The sequence below is a fragment of the Corvus kubaryi genome, unplaced genomic scaffold (genome assembly GCF_017639235.1).
Source record: "Corvus kubaryi isolate FWS band 111438036 unplaced genomic scaffold, C.kubaryi_AGA036_p1.0 78, whole genome shotgun sequence".
NCBI lineage: Eukaryota > Metazoa > Chordata > Aves > Passeriformes > Corvidae > Corvus > Corvus kubaryi.
The window spans coordinates 2,912,369-2,930,588 of NW_024582065.1; the positions used below are offsets into that span (position 1 = coordinate 2,912,369).

An 18,220-nucleotide genomic window follows, 5' to 3' on the forward strand; every position below is an offset into this window, starting at 1 on the left:
TTTGCTGCGGGAGGGTGGTGTCCCCTCCGAGGGTGGCCACAGGTTGGTGGCTTCAGCCAACTGGTGTTGGAAGCGCTGTGGGAACAGAGGGTAAGCAGGCTCTGTGTTTGTGTGCTTAGCCAGGCTCATAGGCTTGCCTATTTTCCAGGAATTATTGATATTGTTCTGTTTAATATCCATCCTCGCCGTGCACAAACAAGGAGTGAGCGGTCGCTCTCACAGAGAGGGAGCGAGGGGGAATTGAAACTGAGAAGCATCTGGAATTGGCCTGGTGAAGCAGCAGCTGAGAGATATGATACCAGCTCATGAAAGCAAAAGAATTGCTGTGCTAGAGAAACAAACCACTCTGTTCTCTGCTGGGCACCTCCTGGGGCCTGGTGGGCTCTCGAGTCTTCCTTTTGGGTGATATTTAGGGCTTTTTAATCTCTTCTCCTTCCTCCCCTCCATCGTGTTTTTCCTCCTTTGCCTTATCTAATTTATTGTCTCTCTGTTTGCTTTAAATCACTTTCCCATATGGATTTCTCTCTTCTGACCCATCTTCCCCTCCCTCATCTGATTCCCAGGAGTCTCCTGTCGTCATGGAATTGGGAGAAGAGCAGCCCTGTTCCTGACACTGAGCATCAGCTGCAGGCTCCTTTCCTCCTTCATTTTCTTCCTTGTCTGTTCTCTGCTGTTAGTGTTGGAAACCTATTCACAGAGATCATCCACTGGATTGAGGAAACAGATTTTATCACCATTATTTTGTTTGTTTTATTCAAGACGGGGAAAGAAATAGAAAGGAAAGGCCTTTGCTGTTACCAGTGTTCCTTAGTTTTGAATGGAGTTTTTTTTCTCCTGTACTAATGTATCCTAGTGCTGTTATTTTCCTTTAGCATTGCAGCAAGATTACGGTTTTATAGTCCTGATCTTGCCACAAAACTTCCTGCTGCTGCGGTGATAAATCTCAGGGGCGAGAGAACACATCCCTTAAAATCAGGGAAACTGAGGAATGGAGGGATGCTCTGATTTGTCCTGGTTGTGGTGGTGTGCTGTGACAAAGTCAGCAATCAAGCCCAGCAGCAGCCCTTTTGCTACCTTTTATAATTGTTTTTTAGGGATGGTGATGGTTATTCCTCAGCTGAGATTGTTCTCCATGTGAATTCCCATGCCCTAATTCCTGTAGGATGTTTCCTTGTAGCTGTTGGTGGTTCTTCAGTGGATAAGGGCAGTGCTGAGCCAGTGGTGGTGATGGAGTCTGGCACCTGCCAGGTGACATCTGGCTGGTGACAACACAGGGGCTGGGGGAAGAAGGCACTTGGCATTTGTGACATGAGCTCTTTGGAGATGGCAGAAAATCAGATGGTCTGGAATTCATGTCTCTGAGCCAGACACTCTGGTGATGGTGGAATCCACATGAATGACTGTATTTCTCAGATGGAACAGTGTGCAGCCCACAATGGGAGAGAAAAGCAAATATCAGCAAAGCCCCTTAGTTCAGAGCACTCCTATTTAAATTGGAATACTTTGATATTTTTTATCTGCCTGCACATTGATTATTGTATTGACTTGCTGAAACGGCTTGTAAAACATGGAAGTTGCAACTGCTTATCTTCCTAGGAAATGCTGAAAATCTGTCTCTGGATATCTCAGGTTATTAAAGCAAGGACAAAACCAACTAATTTACCCCATAGTTAAATTCAGACCCGGTGAGAGGTTGCAGAAGGGGCCCCAGAGGATTTTTGGGGAGGGATCACCGCCCAGTACACACCCTCATGGCTAAGCAATCAGTGTTTCTGTCGGGAGCATCACCAGGGAGGATGCACATCCTACAATCCATGGGAGTTTCTTCTGAATGCAGCAGCATCTGTGCTTGTAAAGTGTGAGGTGCTAAAGTTGAAATCTGGAGCTTGCATTACTACTGTCTTACATGTCATCTGTCTTGTGGATAAACAGAGCAGCCTCACGGAGGTCAAAACAGCACCTTTCACCAGTGATAATTTAATGAGAATTATTTTCAGTGTAAACTAGACAAGAACTGGAAGTCTCCTGTGAAGCTCGTGAATGGAGATGTTCAGGGAGAAAAGGAGTACTGGGAGAAAAAGCAAATGTTAACTAAATGCATTACACACACGGTTTTGAAACATACTTGGCAGAGGGAAGGGCGAGCAATATAAGCCAGATTCTGCTGTTGAACACACCAATGTAAACCTAGAGTAACTCCTTTGGAGAGGAAATCGGGGGGGCTGCTCCAGACCTGTGAATGTGTAGAATTTGGGGCAGAGACAGAGGGCATGCAATGGGGAAAGTGACCAAGCTGAGAGGTGGATGTTGTGGAGAACAACCTCCAACTACCGTCACCGCTGTCGGTGGTTTTATTTGGGTGTGTAATGGTTATGGTGATGCAGTGGGAAACATTTGTACAATGTGGGGTTGTTTTTGCTTTTTGAAGTATTTTCTGCATATACCTATATCGTAATCCCTCCAGACTGCGGGACTGGGCCATGTACCAGTGTTACAGTGAGCCCTTTGTGTTTCCGGCAACAAACACTCCTGAACTCTGCTCTCCAGGCTTGTGGCCTAAACTCCTTCACCCCCGCCTGTACTGTCCCATCTCCAGCAATAATATTTCCTCCTCTGTTTATAAACAAACACCCTCAGAGGAAGTTCACGGGAAGAAAAGTTAGTTAATGAAAATCAACCACGCACCCAGGCCTGGGCTGCGGGCTGGAGCCAGCAGGGTTGCTGGATGTTTCCTACCCTGCATCTGTTTGTAGGAGTTTCTTTGATGAGATGTTTGCCTGTCTGTCTAATTCTGTGTCTTCCTCATCTTTTCCCATCGTCGTGGAAAATATAAAAGAAGTGGGGAAAAATTGCGGTCTCAATTTGCTTTGAAATCAGCATGGACAATATTTGGGAACCCCGAACAGGGAGATTGACTTCAGTAACCCTGTAGATTTTCTTCTTGGTAAATCCACAGATTTTGTCTGCTTTGTTGTTGTTGTTTTTTTAGCATCAAAATCTAGATTCTGGCTCCTGGCAAAACTGTTGCTCTTGAGTTGCGCAAAGGCTGTAAAAGGACTAAAATAGCCCAAAGGATAATTGTCCACTATAGTCTGAGCACAGGGCTGATGATACATCTGGTGTTGCACATTATTCTCATAGAGCCACCCCTTAAGGAGGTAGGAGTGAGCTGGACCCAGGGGAGTGGGTAACACAGGGCTGTGGTCACCGCGGGCATGAGCGAAGCACGGTAATGGTACTGGCAGCTGGAAAACACAGAATGTTTTTTGACTCGTTCCAGAGGTCCCACAAACCTCTTACAGCACAGGGGCAACTGAATAAATAGTCCATTTTCTTGTGGCTGCTCCTGGGTTGTGTCTTTAGCACTGCACCTTGGTCTCAGGTACAAGGTGAGTGGATTAGGTGTTTGTTTCCTCTCAGGAGAAAATTGGATTCTCTAGTAAGTCTTTCTGGCCACTCAAAATACATAGGAAGATCATCAGACAAAGGAAAGCTCTGGCAGTAAGGGAAGTAGCCTGGTCAGGGCTGTGGTTCCTCACTTGGGCAGAGGTGTGGTGTTGATGCAGTGCTCATGTCACTGTTCCAGGCTCCTTCTCTTCCATAAGGAGTGTATTTGGAAATTGGGGCTAAGGAAGCTTTTACAGATATAATAGATGTGGAAGTTGTGGTCCCACTTTTAGTTCTAAGAGCCTTGAAGTTTTAGAAGTGTACTACAAAAGGTCTCCAGTGCTGGCAGAATCCCCATACCTTAAAATGGGATGGTTTAAAATAGTCTTATCCATTGCTTTTTGTTGAAAGAGCAGTTTCTCTTACTGAACAAATATCTTCTGTCAAGTCTTATCTGTAAGACTATTCCAGTGTGGTCTCTCCACCTCCCATTCCAACGGGGGGAAGATAATCAGAAATGGGCATTTTGCATTGCAGCATGGACAGAGTTTATCCATTGTTGCACAACCCCTTTGCTTGCGAGCAGGTTAAATAAAGGAGCAGGGTGGGGCAGTGGTGGAAATGGACCTGGTTTATGCTGGTGAGCTTCCTCCAAGAGTTCCAGCATAACTATCAACAGTTTCTCCTAGCAGGAAAGTTGAGCGATTCATTCTTACCCTTTGAGGAGTTCTGAATTATTGAAGTGCAGAGGATGTTCTGCTGGGAAAGGCTGTAATTCCCCGCAGTCCTCTTTGCTAGGGATGGTTTAATCAAACAGACTGTTTACGTTCTGTGTCTCAGCAGAGGCAATGCTCAAACAGCAGTGGTCTTCAACTGGACGCTGTAGCACTGGGGGTTTATTTTATTTTGTTTTAAACATCAGCATACCACCAGTTTTACTGGGAAATGGCCATCTGCAAACACCTGCAAGCTCCATGGAACAGGCCAGAGAGGGAAGCAACAGCAGCTGCGTCTCACAGAGGCAAAATGAGACAGCAAGGGGGCTATGTTTCTTCTCCAGAGGTTTCTGCAGGGCTGGGATTTGGCAGCAAAGGTGGGCTGGGAGCACTTGCACTCCTGGAGGAAGAGACCATGCAGCAGGAGGAGGCTGAATGTTGGTCCAAACTCTTCTCTGAGCCTCAAACAACTGATGGTAGAGTCAGAGAAGAAAAAGCCTTTTTGCCAAAACCTTGTGTTTTGCCTCGCACTGTGAAGGCCAAACTGTTCCATGAACAGTTTATGTGCTCTCAGACGTAAGAGGGCTCAGACTGAATGAAATGGGAGTTAAGTATTCCATGAGAGAGACAGAAGAAAGAAATGAGATTAGGACAGCTCTTCCTACCACCGCCCATCTCTCCCCTCACTCAGGAGGAACATCTTTTGCACCTATATCAACAAACCGACACTTTATTGCACTTCTGCAGTATGTCCAAAATTGGCCATAAACCTTGAGTCAAGATTTTAACTTGTGTTCAGACACTTTCTTTTTTTATTCTTCTTTGGTATATTCTGGAAGTGATGTATTTCCGCTCCCCACGCGCAGGATCTTCTGTGCATCACTGAGGAGGACGCACGTAAGTAGGCAATGTGGCCAACATTCTTCCAAACCCGAGCAATCCAACCAGCTGTTCAGCAGGGCTGTTATTTATTGAGAACTGTCAATGTGTTCAACACATGGTGTCCTTTGCCCTGTCGAGCCAACAGCCTGGCTTTTATGGGTTTCTCTGACACTTGTCACACACTGGTGACAGGACGAGCTGGAATGGGCACATGGGTTTATGTGAACATTACTCTAGAAGGGCATTGCAACAAGATGTTCTATAAGGAAAGCAGAGACAGAGACCAGTTGGCAGAGGAGAAAACAGAGGCTCTTGCAAAGGGTAGAGGTTTCTTTTTGGCTGGTGCGTTCGGAAAGAGAACAGAGATTTCCTTCAGCGATAAATTAGATGCTTGGGGAGAAAGAAAGGGTGTTTGTTTCAGCAGTGATGCAACTCCTGTGTGAGAGAAGCAGACTCCCTCTCCTGTTAATTCCAGCTGCTGGTTCTGTGGCAGAGTAGACGTGCACAGGTTGCTTTGGGGTTTTAGTTGCTGCTCTGCAATTGCTGTGAGGTGCCTTCAGGTCTGTCCTTTGCGTCTCCAAAGGTGGGATAATGGCTCTGAGCAGCCTGCAGATAGATGCTGTTTATAAGGGTGAGGACATGCCATTAGTGCAGTGCTTCATGAATGAAGCTGTAAATGACAAATGCCACTCCTTTGCACCAACAGGTTGGAATGTTCAGCCAAGAAGCCCGGTTGGCCAGGGTCGTGCTGAGTTCTTGTGCTGCAGTAAAGGGAAGACTGAGATTGTGGAGTGCCAAAGAGACAGAAAGACAGGGGCACATCTTGCCAATCTCCTACTTATCTATTTGTCCCATCTTTTTTCTCTTGACTTGTGTAAGCTCGTATTCATGAGTATCACAGGTATTTATTCTCCCCCACTGAAAAACAGAGCTGTTGCCTGAACAGTGTGACTCTGGCCACATTCCCTCCTATTCAGCACAATGCAATCTTGGCTCTTTACTGGTTAATATTTTCTGTCAACAACCCGCAAGAAAACAAAATCAGTGCTGATAAAATTTGCAGATGTTGCAGAATGCAGGGAGTGGTAAACAATGACCAAAACAGGACTCTCAGTTGGGTGTTTTCAAAAGCTGAGAACATGCAAACTATGCATTAGAGTAAAGCCAAATGTGAAGTCATTCATATAGAGAGAGGGGCGGTGGGTCACACACAAAGGATGGATGGGGGAAAGGATCTTTCACCTGGAAGCTGAATGTGGAGCAGCAACTGCCTGTTGGAATAGATAAAGCATGTAAATGTGAGCTGCCAATGTGAGGCTGTGGCCAAAGGTTTGGAGTCATGATTGGCTGGGTAAACAAGGAGATATTAAACAGGACTGGGGGGGTTGTGTTACCCCTGTGATGACACTGGAGTCGCTGCTGCCAAAGCACTTTGTCCCATTCTGGTGTCTGCAGTTTAAGAAGGATATTGTATGGAAGAGGATTTAGAGAGAAAACAACTAGCAGTGACAATAATTATGTGATTTGTAACAAGCCTTGAAGTGTTGGACTCAAGAAGATTAGGAGGTGACTTGATCACCATGATCTTTAAACGTGTGTTTTGGGGATGTTAAACTGATAATTGGGAGTTGGAAATGAATAATAGAGGCTACGAGTAAATCCAATTGATCCAACAGAGACTAAGCAACTTTAGAACAGAGTATTTTAGCAGTGTTTTAGCCCTGTGAGTAGTCAGTTATTGAAAAACCTTTCTGAGTGGAATGGTGGAATATCTGTCACCATAGCTTTCAATGTAGAGCTAATAGTTTTTCCAAACTACAAGGTCTTTAAAGAGGAATTAATTCAGTGGTCACCCATATTGTGTCTAAGAACTTCCAATGTCAGAGTATTCTGGGTTTTTCAGCTATTACTGAAAAAATGGTTGAAGCCAACAGTAAAGCACAAGCAGCACTAAGATGCCAATTTCAAATCTTTTAATTTCTCTCTTTTTAGTTTCTGTGGGGTCTCCTTGATGCTGCTAGGATATTTCTGGTCTCCACAATATTTACAGCTCATTGTAGGGTTTCCTCACCACCACTGTAGTTGAATTGTGAGGCTCTGTCTCACATGATATTTTTAATCCTGTTTAGATATTGTCACCTTTTTCCAGAATGATGTGCTGAGCAATGACTTGACTTCTCCTTTTTGAAACAGTCCAGTGCACTGTTGGAAAACCACCTGAAAAACAAGACTGAAATCTTTTCTCATTGAAGGTAGTGAGAGCTTCACTGTTGACCTCAATGATGCCAAGAATTTACCTCCAGAATACAGACTTTGGGGAGCAAAATCAAGGTTTCCCTCTGGAAGCTGGACCATTGACAATGCCAGGACTGTGAAGCCAACAGATCAGACCCTTAAAAACAAAGTGGATGAGAAAGCAGAGAATAAGCTGGGGGTGACTTTAGCTTGTCATCCCCTTGCTGGGTGGTCTGCCTCAGTCTCAGGGCAGAACAGCAGTCCAGAAGGGCATGAAGGATGCTGGAATGACCTATTGCTGTGAGTTTAGCTGAGTTGCAAACAGAAAACACTGACCAAAAACCTGTCAAAGGTAATTAGTGTTCTGAGACAGGATTTAATTTCATTTGATCCATCCCCAGCTGGAGACTGTTCCTCAAAACTCAAATTTAAGCCAAGTGCTCCAAATGCCCCAGTCTGCTCCCTCCAAGCCATGTGCGCATGTATATATAGGCCCCTGCACAGAGAAAATCGTGCCTGTACATGGTATTTTGTTAGTCTTCATTGCTCTGCTTCCAAATTTAACCAGAAGTAGAAGGGCTGAAATAACATAAGAAAGGCTGGACATATGATATTTCCTGCTGCTCAGCTAAATACAAGAATTGCCAAAAATCTTCCAAGGTAGCTTGTTTCTTTTACATTTTTCTCCCAGTTCTGCAGACTTGAGAAGGTCAATTACTTTAGAGAAGGATTTGGCTTTGGCAACACTTATGGAAAGCGAAGCAGAATTTTGACCTTTTGGAGGTTTGCCCATCGCTGTCCCATCTTGTCCTTTAAGAACTAAAGGCTGAATTTTCACAGCTACAGTCTTCGGTTTAATAGGTGTGAATTTGTTTCTGTGCACTTCTAAGACACCATGAGCATCTGTGTGAGAATTTTCTTTTAGATGTCTATTTATTTGTGCTCACAGATCAAGTGATCACTGGTATTTGTAGAGCAGAAACACAGGCTCAGGTATTTCCAGGAGGAAAATCATACCAAAACAAATGAAATTGGATTCTAACCAAGCAGAATAATAAAGCTCTAAAATTATATACTTAGGTTAGTATGTGGTGACTCCAGCCTATCTGGAATGCATGCTATAATAGTTGTATCATGTTAGAGAGGCAGGTTTTTTTCAGCAGGATGTTTCCTAGAAAGCAGAAATATCTCTGTGGTTTGTGTATGGGTTTGGAACTTGTGTGCAAGTATGGAGCAGGGAATTTGAGGCATGAAATAGTCAGGATTAGTGAAGGCCCAGATCCCTTTCATAAATGACAGCAGAAAACAGGCACGAGCAGCTCCCTTCTTCCCACTGCTGTTGCAGCCTCCTCCTCTGTGGATTGTTTTGGAGTCAGTTCTTTGAAGGTTGATAAATGCCTCAGTTGTTTCTATTAGTACAGGAAAGATGCAGTCATATGGGAAAGCCAGATGCAATATTTGAGTCTGGATAACATCTAAGATATTTTTACAATAAGATATTTAATTTTTGCAGAGGCAAAACCCTTGCAGGATATAAATCAGTGTAAATGCACTGGAACTACTCAGTTTTGCACTCACAAAGTGTCTGCCCAAGAATGTTCTCAAAATCCAATTAAATAACTAGAACTGTTTCATGTGGAAATGCCCCTCAATTACAAAGACAAGTCTAAGCTATCATGATGTGATTTTTACAGTCTCCTCGCAGGGTGCCCTAGTTTGCATTCATGGAATTTTTTGTTTTTGTTTTGTTTCTGTAATAATGTGGATGTTGGCCATCTGTCTGATCCTGGAAAGGTTGTAAGGTTGTCCCTGCTCCCCAGGTTCTCTTCCCACTCCCTCATTGATCATAATGTTTGATTTAGGTGCCACTAGATTTCCTCCTTTGTTCTCCAGCCCTAACCTCCCCCCTGCAAACACACATGCATTGTGCAATGGTGTAAAAGCTCTCCTGGCTGCAGCTGGGAGTAGTAACTGCTCAGCTGGTTCCAGCACTGCCCTAAAGCTGCTGTAAAGGTCAGAGACAAGGGAATTCTAAAAAGCAAAACAAGCTGTGTTGTTGTCCCCCCTTTAATCCTGGCTGTGTGTTTTGATCAGCACCACAAGCCACCTCATATGCAGAGCTCTGCTTCTCCCAGCCCTGTGTTTGTGGCCGTCCAGGGCAGCGTGTCGGGCATTTTTCCAGCCCCACTCCGGGCTCGGGCGCTGCCGCAGCTGATTGACTTGCACTGCTTGTCAGACACAAAGCACATTTTGAAAGGAAATGCCATATTGAACTCCCCGTGAGCTGATGGGTATTGTGCACGGTCATCTGATGGCACAGATGTGCCCCTAATAATCCTTCCAGGAGAATATTTCCTCCTGGGATGCTCTGGCCATCTGATCTGCTCTGAGGTATGCTGACCTATCTTGACCCAGTTTATGATCAATTCTCTCTGCTGTTTTCTAAAAGGAGCCCAGAAATATCACTTTATCATTTAGATTGCCTGGAAGCTGTGGTACTTATGTGTCTGTTCTTTCCACAGAAGATACTCTGTGGTTGCTCTCAAGCATTAACCTTACAAAGGGGAGGAAAGCCACCCTGTGTGAGCAAGAGTAAATTTCTCTGTAGAGCTTTGATAGCTAATCAGTGCTTGGCAAACAGTGCAGGGAGGAAAAGAAGATGTGGAAGCAGAGGTGACTTTTGTTCCACCAAACGTTGCTGGGTACCTTCATCTGTGTGAGTCCAGTGACCCTTTTGCTGCTGTGCCTTTATCTTAATGTCCTTTTTCTCAGGTTTGTGTGTGCTGTGCATGTGTCTGTGAAGGATGGATGGTTTCCATGCATTCCTCCTGATGTGTATCCATGTGTTTTGCAACACCTGCTTTTCAAGTGGGAATGGTGTTAATGCTGGGTTTCTCTGGAGGTGAATCAGCTGCCTTGGGTACAATGGGAGGGTTAATTTGTAATCTGGTTCTGCTGAGCAGTGAGCACAGATAAGCTTGGGAGTTCAGAGGTGTGTGAGGATCCCTTTCAACCAAACCAACAAACTTACTGAGGGCTTTCCACTCCTCATATTTGAAGGATATCTGGGTTTTCATAAACACTAAACTCAACTTTTTAATAAGCAGGCTACAATAGAGTGTCTAAAATCGGCAGCCAAAAATCTGAATTCTTGTCTGAATCAATCTGGATGCAAAGTCTCCCATATTTGTGACATACAGCAGTGATTCCCTGATGGAACATCAGACTTTGACTTTAAGTAGGATCCAAGAGAAGCCTGTCCCTACTATCTTCACTGTTGCTGTGCTTGCGTGTGTTAAAATCCTCTCTAATAACATGGACACATACTGGTTTCTCCAAGCTTCATCCAAAAATATTCAGTTGTTTCTAAGAACAAGGCAGGAGAAATAAATAGTTTTGTAGATATTGCAATATCCTTACCCTTGTCTGGAATGGTCCCGTGATCCCAGACTTCATAGCGGGGACTGAAGTTTGACCCTTGCAAAGGATGTGCATTTTTCTGTCCATCTAAAAGGCCGCCTAAAGCTGGTTATTAGATCATAAACAGTTTATTCACCAAGCACCAGTCTCCACTGCTCCTGCAGCTTTATTGTGAAATGCTTAAGGAGATCTAGATAAGGGGCAAACCTTCCCACTAACCCTTGTTTACGCTGAGGCTGTAGATGAAGGAGCCCTTGGAAAAGTCATACCCAGCCCAGGGCTGGCCCTGTCATAACCCTGCGAGGACTCAGCTCCTCCTCTGCCCTGTGGTTACAGTGCTGTGTGTTCACTTACACCTCAAAACCCTCACAATCTGTAATTTCTCACTAAGCCCAGCCTACCAGATGTATTTGCAGTAAGCTCTTCTATACTGTTAGCGGGTGTATTCCCACAATAGGCTCAGTGGAGTGTCACTAACATGATTGCCCATGCCAGTGGCTGCTCTCTTGCAGCCCACATGATTTTGTTATCAAAAGGGAAGGATTGATGTAATGTTCATAACTAACCAGCCTCTATAAATTCATGTCTTGCTGTTCTAGTCATTCTCACCTCCCTGTTTTCAGACTTCAAGGTATCTCACTGAGCAAATGAGTGACTGGGAATTTGAGAAACAGTACAGAATATATGCTTAATTTGATGCTAAATTACACTGATATAAAGATTTTGATATTAAAGAGCCTTGGGCTAAATTCTCAATGTTAATTAGGCATGGCTGTATTAGACTCTGTATTCTACACGATGAAGTTCTTGTCTTTCAAGTCAGAACAAAAAGATCTCTGTCCTTCTGTCTCAGATCTGAATCCTCTGGCATAGCTTGTAAATGATAATATCTGGTGTGAATTCAGCTAGATTGACAGCAGCAGCAAACATCTCCTTTTTGCTCTTTAAGTAGTACATTGCCACCTGAGCAAGCCTCAGGTGGTTTTCTTGAACCGCTCCTTGTCTCAGGGGGTGACCTCAGGAGGCCTCTTAGCTGTGTTGGAAATGGTATAGACAGAGACGTTGCCTTAAGTACTCTGGACTTTGAATTATTTAACTATTGTGGAAGGAAGCGGGGGCTGGGGGAAGCACGGCAAAGGAAAGGAGAGACTATTTCTCCTCTTCGTAAAACTATATTGGGTTCAACGTCATACGATGAAATATCCAGTGCAAAACTCAAGAACTGCTCCAGTGGATCTTCACTGACTTATCCAATTGCATGGAACATGGGGATACTTAACCCAAATCTGTCGGTTTTAATTATTTTCCTCTGGACAGATAAAAGCTTTCTATAGGTTCCTGTAGAATATTTGCTCTTTCAAGCGTTCTTCTGCGCTTTGATACTAAACGATTAAAGCATGCTAAAGAAAAAAACAGCCCCAACCTTTAGCTCCCTGTTCTTGGGCCCCCTGACTGCAGCTTTGATTGTTGACCTAAATTCCCCTTTCATAACTGAGTCCTGTCACCTCTGGTTGGAGTCTCCCAGCAAAACAGGCACAGCCAACTTTCAGAAGTGCAGGGCACTGTTTTCCATTCTGCCTCGTGCAGCTCTGATGGCTCCCCAGCACCTGATGTGTTCAAAGTCAAACTGACCTCCCTCTTCCCCTTCCCCCACCTCACCCTCCTGGAAATGAAACCATAACAAGGGGGTTTTTTTTTAGTTTTACTTTTCCCCTCCCCCTTCTCCCTCCCCCCACTTCCCATTGCTCAGCAAAGTGAGGAAACTTTTCCTGCACAAAGAATGAAATTCTTCGTTCATTCTATAGCTGCGTTCGTTGCTGCAAAGATTGCTGTTATCCAGACATAAGAAATGGCACTGAAGTGAGGAAGGGAGGCCCTGGAGTATGTTATTTATAACATTACAGTGGGTTACAGCAGCTTGCATGGGCTACTCCAGCCTCTCTTCTGTCCAACTCTGCCCACAGAGGGCTACTTCTGGCTCCAGCAGCCTCCAGCTGTGAGTTCCTGTTCCTCTGCTCCCATCCCAGTTACAGCAATGCCTCCTGTCCTCACCCAGGACTGTCTCCCGCAAGTTCAGCAGCTGACGTTCTGTGCTGTGTTCATGCTGCCAAACCCTGCCCAGTGCTCAGGGCCCACATGAGGATGTGGCTCTATTTCAGTCCCCAGAAAAGTCCTGAAAACAAAGTGGGTCATAAAAGCTGGCATTGGTTTGGGGGTCCTGAAAAAGGTCAGATGGACAGTGATGATGGAGCTGTTGTGGGTCAGTAACCAGAGAAGTGAGATTTCACTTGTAAAAAAAAAAGAGGGAGACTGTATTGTTGTATTTCTCATTTTCCATGTTTGGCTTTTGGCTTTGGGCAGCTGCAGTTCAGTTTTCCAGCTTTCCCCACTCTTTTGGTGCCTAGGAATTTACTTTTCCTATAGGGGACAAACATCATGGACTCGAAGAAGCCTCGTGGGCCATTGAAGTCTGTCTCTGGCCAAGCATAAAGGAAGGTGGCATCTTCCTCTGTTCATGCACTTCTCCAGAGTCCTCTGAGAAGTGACTCACTCCTTTGTGGGGAAGGGAAGCTACCAGTGCCTCTTGCTGGAAAGCTGAATTAGCACCTCTTCCTTTTTTTTAAAATTAAATATAAAATTCCGTTTCAATCTCTTGGGCTTCAGGAACAAGAGCTTTACAAGGGAAAAATCATTCAGGCTAAGCAGTAAGTAGGGCTGTCAGTGTTCTCCTCAGCTGGAGCTCCATCCCTTTCTAGCAACTCAGGGCAAGCAGAAGTGAAGAAAACTGTTTGCTGCTGTATGAAACTTGTACATATTTTTTTAATCTAAGTGCTGTGGGGAAAACAAACATCAGTTTTATTTCACACCATTTCTTGGCTCAGAAACTTCAGGCACATTCGCCAAATTGTGGTTTTACAGTCATTGGCTTGAGTCTCATTTACCATGAGGCCTCTTTGGCTGGTAAAGAGATATTAAGTAGCTAAAAATGTCCTTTACCACATCATTGTAAAGAATTCTCAGTGTAAATGAGAATCTAAACTCTGTATATTTTTCATGTAAATGTTCGTTGTGGTCACAGCTGACTTGAAATTTGGAGTGTCAACCATTATGTGGCGTGGTTTTGCTCAAAACCAACCTCGTTTGGGGTAAAAGAGGCCTCTTCTTGTTTAAAATGTTCTTAATTACGTCTGAGAAATAACTCATGGCTATGGAACCTTTTACTAAATTGAAATAAATTGTGAAAACATCAAATTATTCAGTTTTCAGAAGTTCTGGCAATTATTTCACATGTCCCTCTACCAATGGCTTTGCCCTTATTAGTTGTCATAGAAGAAGCAATAAATTCTTTCATTATGACATCCAGTGTCCCAGCTGAAATTAGTTTCATTGTGCAGGGGACAAAATGGAAAAGTGACACTCCCTTAGCCAGAGGATCCTCAGTCCAACACCAAAAGTAAAATGAAGGATTGGGAAAATAGGTGAAGCATTCAAGCAAAAGAGGGTCATAAAGAACTGGTACAACTTGCAAGGGAGTTGGGTTTCTTATCCCAGCACAAGGGAGTGTGGGTTTCTTGTCCCTTTTTTTACATTTTTTCCTTTCTTTTAAGAATAAAACAACTCTTGCTGCTGAAAGGCTCATGCTCAATCCATCTTTTCATCAAGAGTTGGATGTCTGCAATAGTAAAAGTTTGAGAAAAGAATACTGTACGTGGCATAAGGATTGGGTAATGACCTTTGCCCTAAACTAGAAAATGCATGGAACTGGAATAGTAGAGTGTTTTAGTTGAGCAGCTTTCATACTGGTTTGTTCAGTGGTGTCCCTATTGTCACTGGATTTTTTCTTTTTCTGCCCTCCTTTGGCTCCCTGTAAATCTTGAATTGATGGCAGCTGTTTGAGCCCAACTCAAGACACATTGCATCACATCAGGGTTTAAAGGCTCAAAGGCAAGGGAGGATTGCTACAGTTCTGTAGTATTCCTCCAGCAGCTCCTCATGCTCAGCTGAGGCCAATCACCAGCATCATGCAGCACTTCAGAGAGAGGAAGATGTTCTTTAAATGCTGGCTGGGAAACTGGATTTCCCTCCCACAGTAATTTATTAGTTCTTTGGGGGAATACTTCTAGCCCCGGTCAATGTAAAGGGCAAAAATTCTTGACCCTTAAAGACTGTATGGTGGACTTCCCTGGAACTGGAGACCTGTTCCAGGACTTCCAGCTGTCCATCCAAGCGTGGGGATCTTGGATGCCTGAAGAAACAGGTGGAGCAGCTTCTGTGTGTGCAGTTGCTTTGTGATCCACAGACCTGGAGGATTTGGTCACCGGATGGCAAAGGAGACTGGAGATGGTGGGCATTGTGGCAGGGATGAGTTGTCCTTCTGTGCCTCAGTCAAAACAGCCCAGGGAGTCCCTGGGGTTCCCCTGGCCATATTGAAGACATGCGGAGTCTCAGAGGGATTCGCTGGGACAAGCCCATTTCTGCATCACTTTTTCTTCTCTCACCATGTTGGCATTTCTTGGCAGGCAGAAACTCTCTTACAAAATGCCTGATCAACTCTAATGGTCTCATTACAATAAGCTGAGATTTTTATGACTTATTTGGGAGAGGGACTTGTCTTGCCAGCTGCCTTCTTATTCTTTGCAGTATTATCCACCCACTATTGTTGCACAATACCTTCATTTGAAATTCATAAAAATACAGACTTTTATAGGCTCTCATCCATCTGAAAATGAATGCTTTGTAAAAGTATTTATTCCATAAAGAAAAAAAACCTTAAAAACACTTCAAAAACAGACTCCAGAAGGTTATTGGTAGCTTTGGCTCTCATATCACAAGTTCCTCGGGTAAATATCCATCCCAGCAAATGTCATTTTTTTTAGCACATTTGTTTTTTCCTTGCCTGGTTCTCCTCCTCTCCTTTCTCGTGATCAGATGTAGCAGTATAAACCAGAAGCTGGTCTTGAAAAGGTTTTGAACCGAGTGCGCCCTACAGATGAATAAACACATTACCTTCCGAACCCTGGGATCTCTCTTCCAAAGGAAACAGGAAAAGGGGGAGCTCAGAGTCCCTAGCAAAATACCAGCATGCAGAAAAAAGGCCCGTTTAAATGTTTTTAACTTTCCCATCAGAAGAGTTTTTTTACAGGGGGAGGAGGTGGAGAGGGGCAGGGTGTGAGGAGAAGGGGGGAAGGTGGATGCTGGGAGAGGGGAGGAAAAATACAGTGAATGCTCCTGTAACCTTTGCTCTGTTGATACTAGACAAGACTGCACTGTTAATGAGTGATTGTTAACAGATGGCTCTTGAGCAACTTAGTCAGAAGCAGAAGATGTTATTTGGTTGTAGTGAGGGGAGGGTGAGGGTGCAGGGGTGAGGTAAGGGGATATTTAGTCTTTTCACAAGGACTGAACTGTCAGAGATTTATGATTTTCCCTTAGGCTTTTGGAAGTGGAGGCTCTGGGGAAGGATTGTTTTCTATGTGCTGATAGTAGAAAGGCCATTTGGTGCTGAAAGCTGCAATGATTTTGTTTTTGGTTGAGGGGTGTCCCTGCAGCCCTTGGCCTTTGAGAACTGAAGGATGGAAATGTCTGCCTTTAACTCACCAAGCCTTGTGTCTCAAAGTGGGGAACAGTAGGCTCTGTCCACTGCTTGGAACTGTCTGAGGGCTGGTTGAGAGAGCTCCAGGTATGGATCCGCACTTTGGCTGGGAGAGAAATCATTCCACAGTGCAATGAGTTGTTAGGAAGTGTGCCTGTGAGGGGGCAGGAAGCTTTCTGAATGTCCTTTTTCTGTGGATGTCCATCTGCATGTATTTCTTGTCCTTTCCCAGTGTGGTGTATAACAGCCTATGCCATGTGCTTGCTGGTTTTTGTTGGGTATGACTTTGAAAGCAGCCCCAACACGTCCCGTTCACTCTGTAGGATTTGTGTGCTTGAACTTATCAAGATGATGCTGCTTATCAAGATGCAGCTGCTCAGTGTTTCTCAAAGTGTGCAGAATTTAGATTTTGTCTTTATTTCCGTTCTGGACCTTATTAGATACAGGGTTCAGGGGTATGAGGGATGAGTGACATCAACAGGGATTGGTTCTCAAGACTGCTTTTGTTTTCAGCCACTGAGGAGTGGCTTGAGGGAAGAACCAGATGCACAGTCCAACATCTTGCTGATAGGAATTTGCAGAAAAGTTCCGGGCTTTGGTCAGGAAAAGGGAATCCCATTTGTACACGCCACTGGCAAATCTTTACCTTTAATAGGAAGTCATGACACGACCTCCCACAATGGTGCACTAGGTGATTTAAAGTCTTCTTTGTGCACTAACTGTCTAGCAGATGTAGGTGAGTGTGTGTATATACATTTAGAGAGATATATTTACACAATTTAAAGACTAATGCCTTCATTCTGTCATCCTTATTTATTCATATTTCTCTTTTGGGGGCACATAGGACTGTATGACAAATGTTCTTACACCTCCCGTGACCGAGGCTGGGTCCTGGGGATTAACACCGTCAGTGACCAGGGGAACAGAGACCCCCGCTATTTCTTCTCGCTGAAGACAGACCGTGCTCGCAAAGTCACCACCATTGCAGCACATCACAGCTACCTCCCCAACCAGTGGGTGCACCTGGCTGCCACCTACGATGGGCGCCTCATGAGACTCTACGTGAACGGTGCCCAGGTGGCCACAAGCGGAGAGCAAGTGGGAAGCATCTTCAGTCTGCTGACCTTGAAGTGCAAGGTGCTCATGCTGGGAGGAAATGCCCTGAACCAGAACTATCGGGGTTACGTGGAGCACTTCAGCCTCTGGAGGACAGCCCGGTCTCAAAAGGAGATCTTGTTGGACATGGAGCAGGCGATTCACAGGCAAGACACGTCCCTACCTCAGCTCGTTCTTCAAGACAGTTTACTGAATGTGAAAAGCACCTGGTCTCCCATGAAGGATGGCAGCAGCCCTCAGACCAAGTTCAGCTACCACCACGGCTATTTGCTCGACACCAGCCTGGACCCTCCTCTCTGTGGACAGACAGTGTGTGACAACACGGACGTCATTGCCAGCTACAACAAACTGCCCAGGTTCCGCCGCAACAAAACCGTGCGCTACCGTGTGGTGAACCTGTACGACGACAAACATCAGAACCCCACTGTCAGCCAGCAGCAGATCGAGTTCCAGCATCAGCACCTGAATGAGGCTTTCAGCCGCTACAACATCACCTGGGAGCTGGAGGTGCTGGAGGTGAAGAACTCCTCCCTTCGCCACCGGCTCATCCTGGCCAACTGCGACATCAGCAAGATTGGGGATGAGAACTGTGACCCCGAGTGCAACCACACCCTGACGGGGTACGACGGCGGGGACTGCCGGCACGTCCGCCACACGTTCTTCAACAAGAAGAAGCAGAACGGGGTGTGTGACATGGATTGTAATTACGAGAGGTACAACTTCGATGGGGGGGAGTGCTGCAACCCAGAGATAACAGAAGTCACCAAGACCTGCTTTGACCCATATTCTCCTTACAGGTAGGCAATTTCTTTTTATGATCATATTGCTGAATATCTGTCTAGGTATCGATCATCCTGCTGGCTGTTGAACC

General features: G+C 44.9%; 1 protein-coding gene across 1 annotated transcript in view; it reads left to right on the forward strand.

The window, feature by feature from the left end:
* The window catches only part of PAPPA (pappalysin 1), a 181,232-nt gene that overhangs the window by 9,637 nt on the left and 153,375 nt on the right, over positions 1-18,220 (forward strand). The window contains exon 2 of the mRNA XM_042052475.1: positions 17,078-18,146. Within this exon, the coding sequence (XP_041908409.1) occupies positions 17,078-18,146 (1,069 nt within the window). The remainder of the gene's footprint in view (positions 1-17,077; positions 18,147-18,220) is intronic.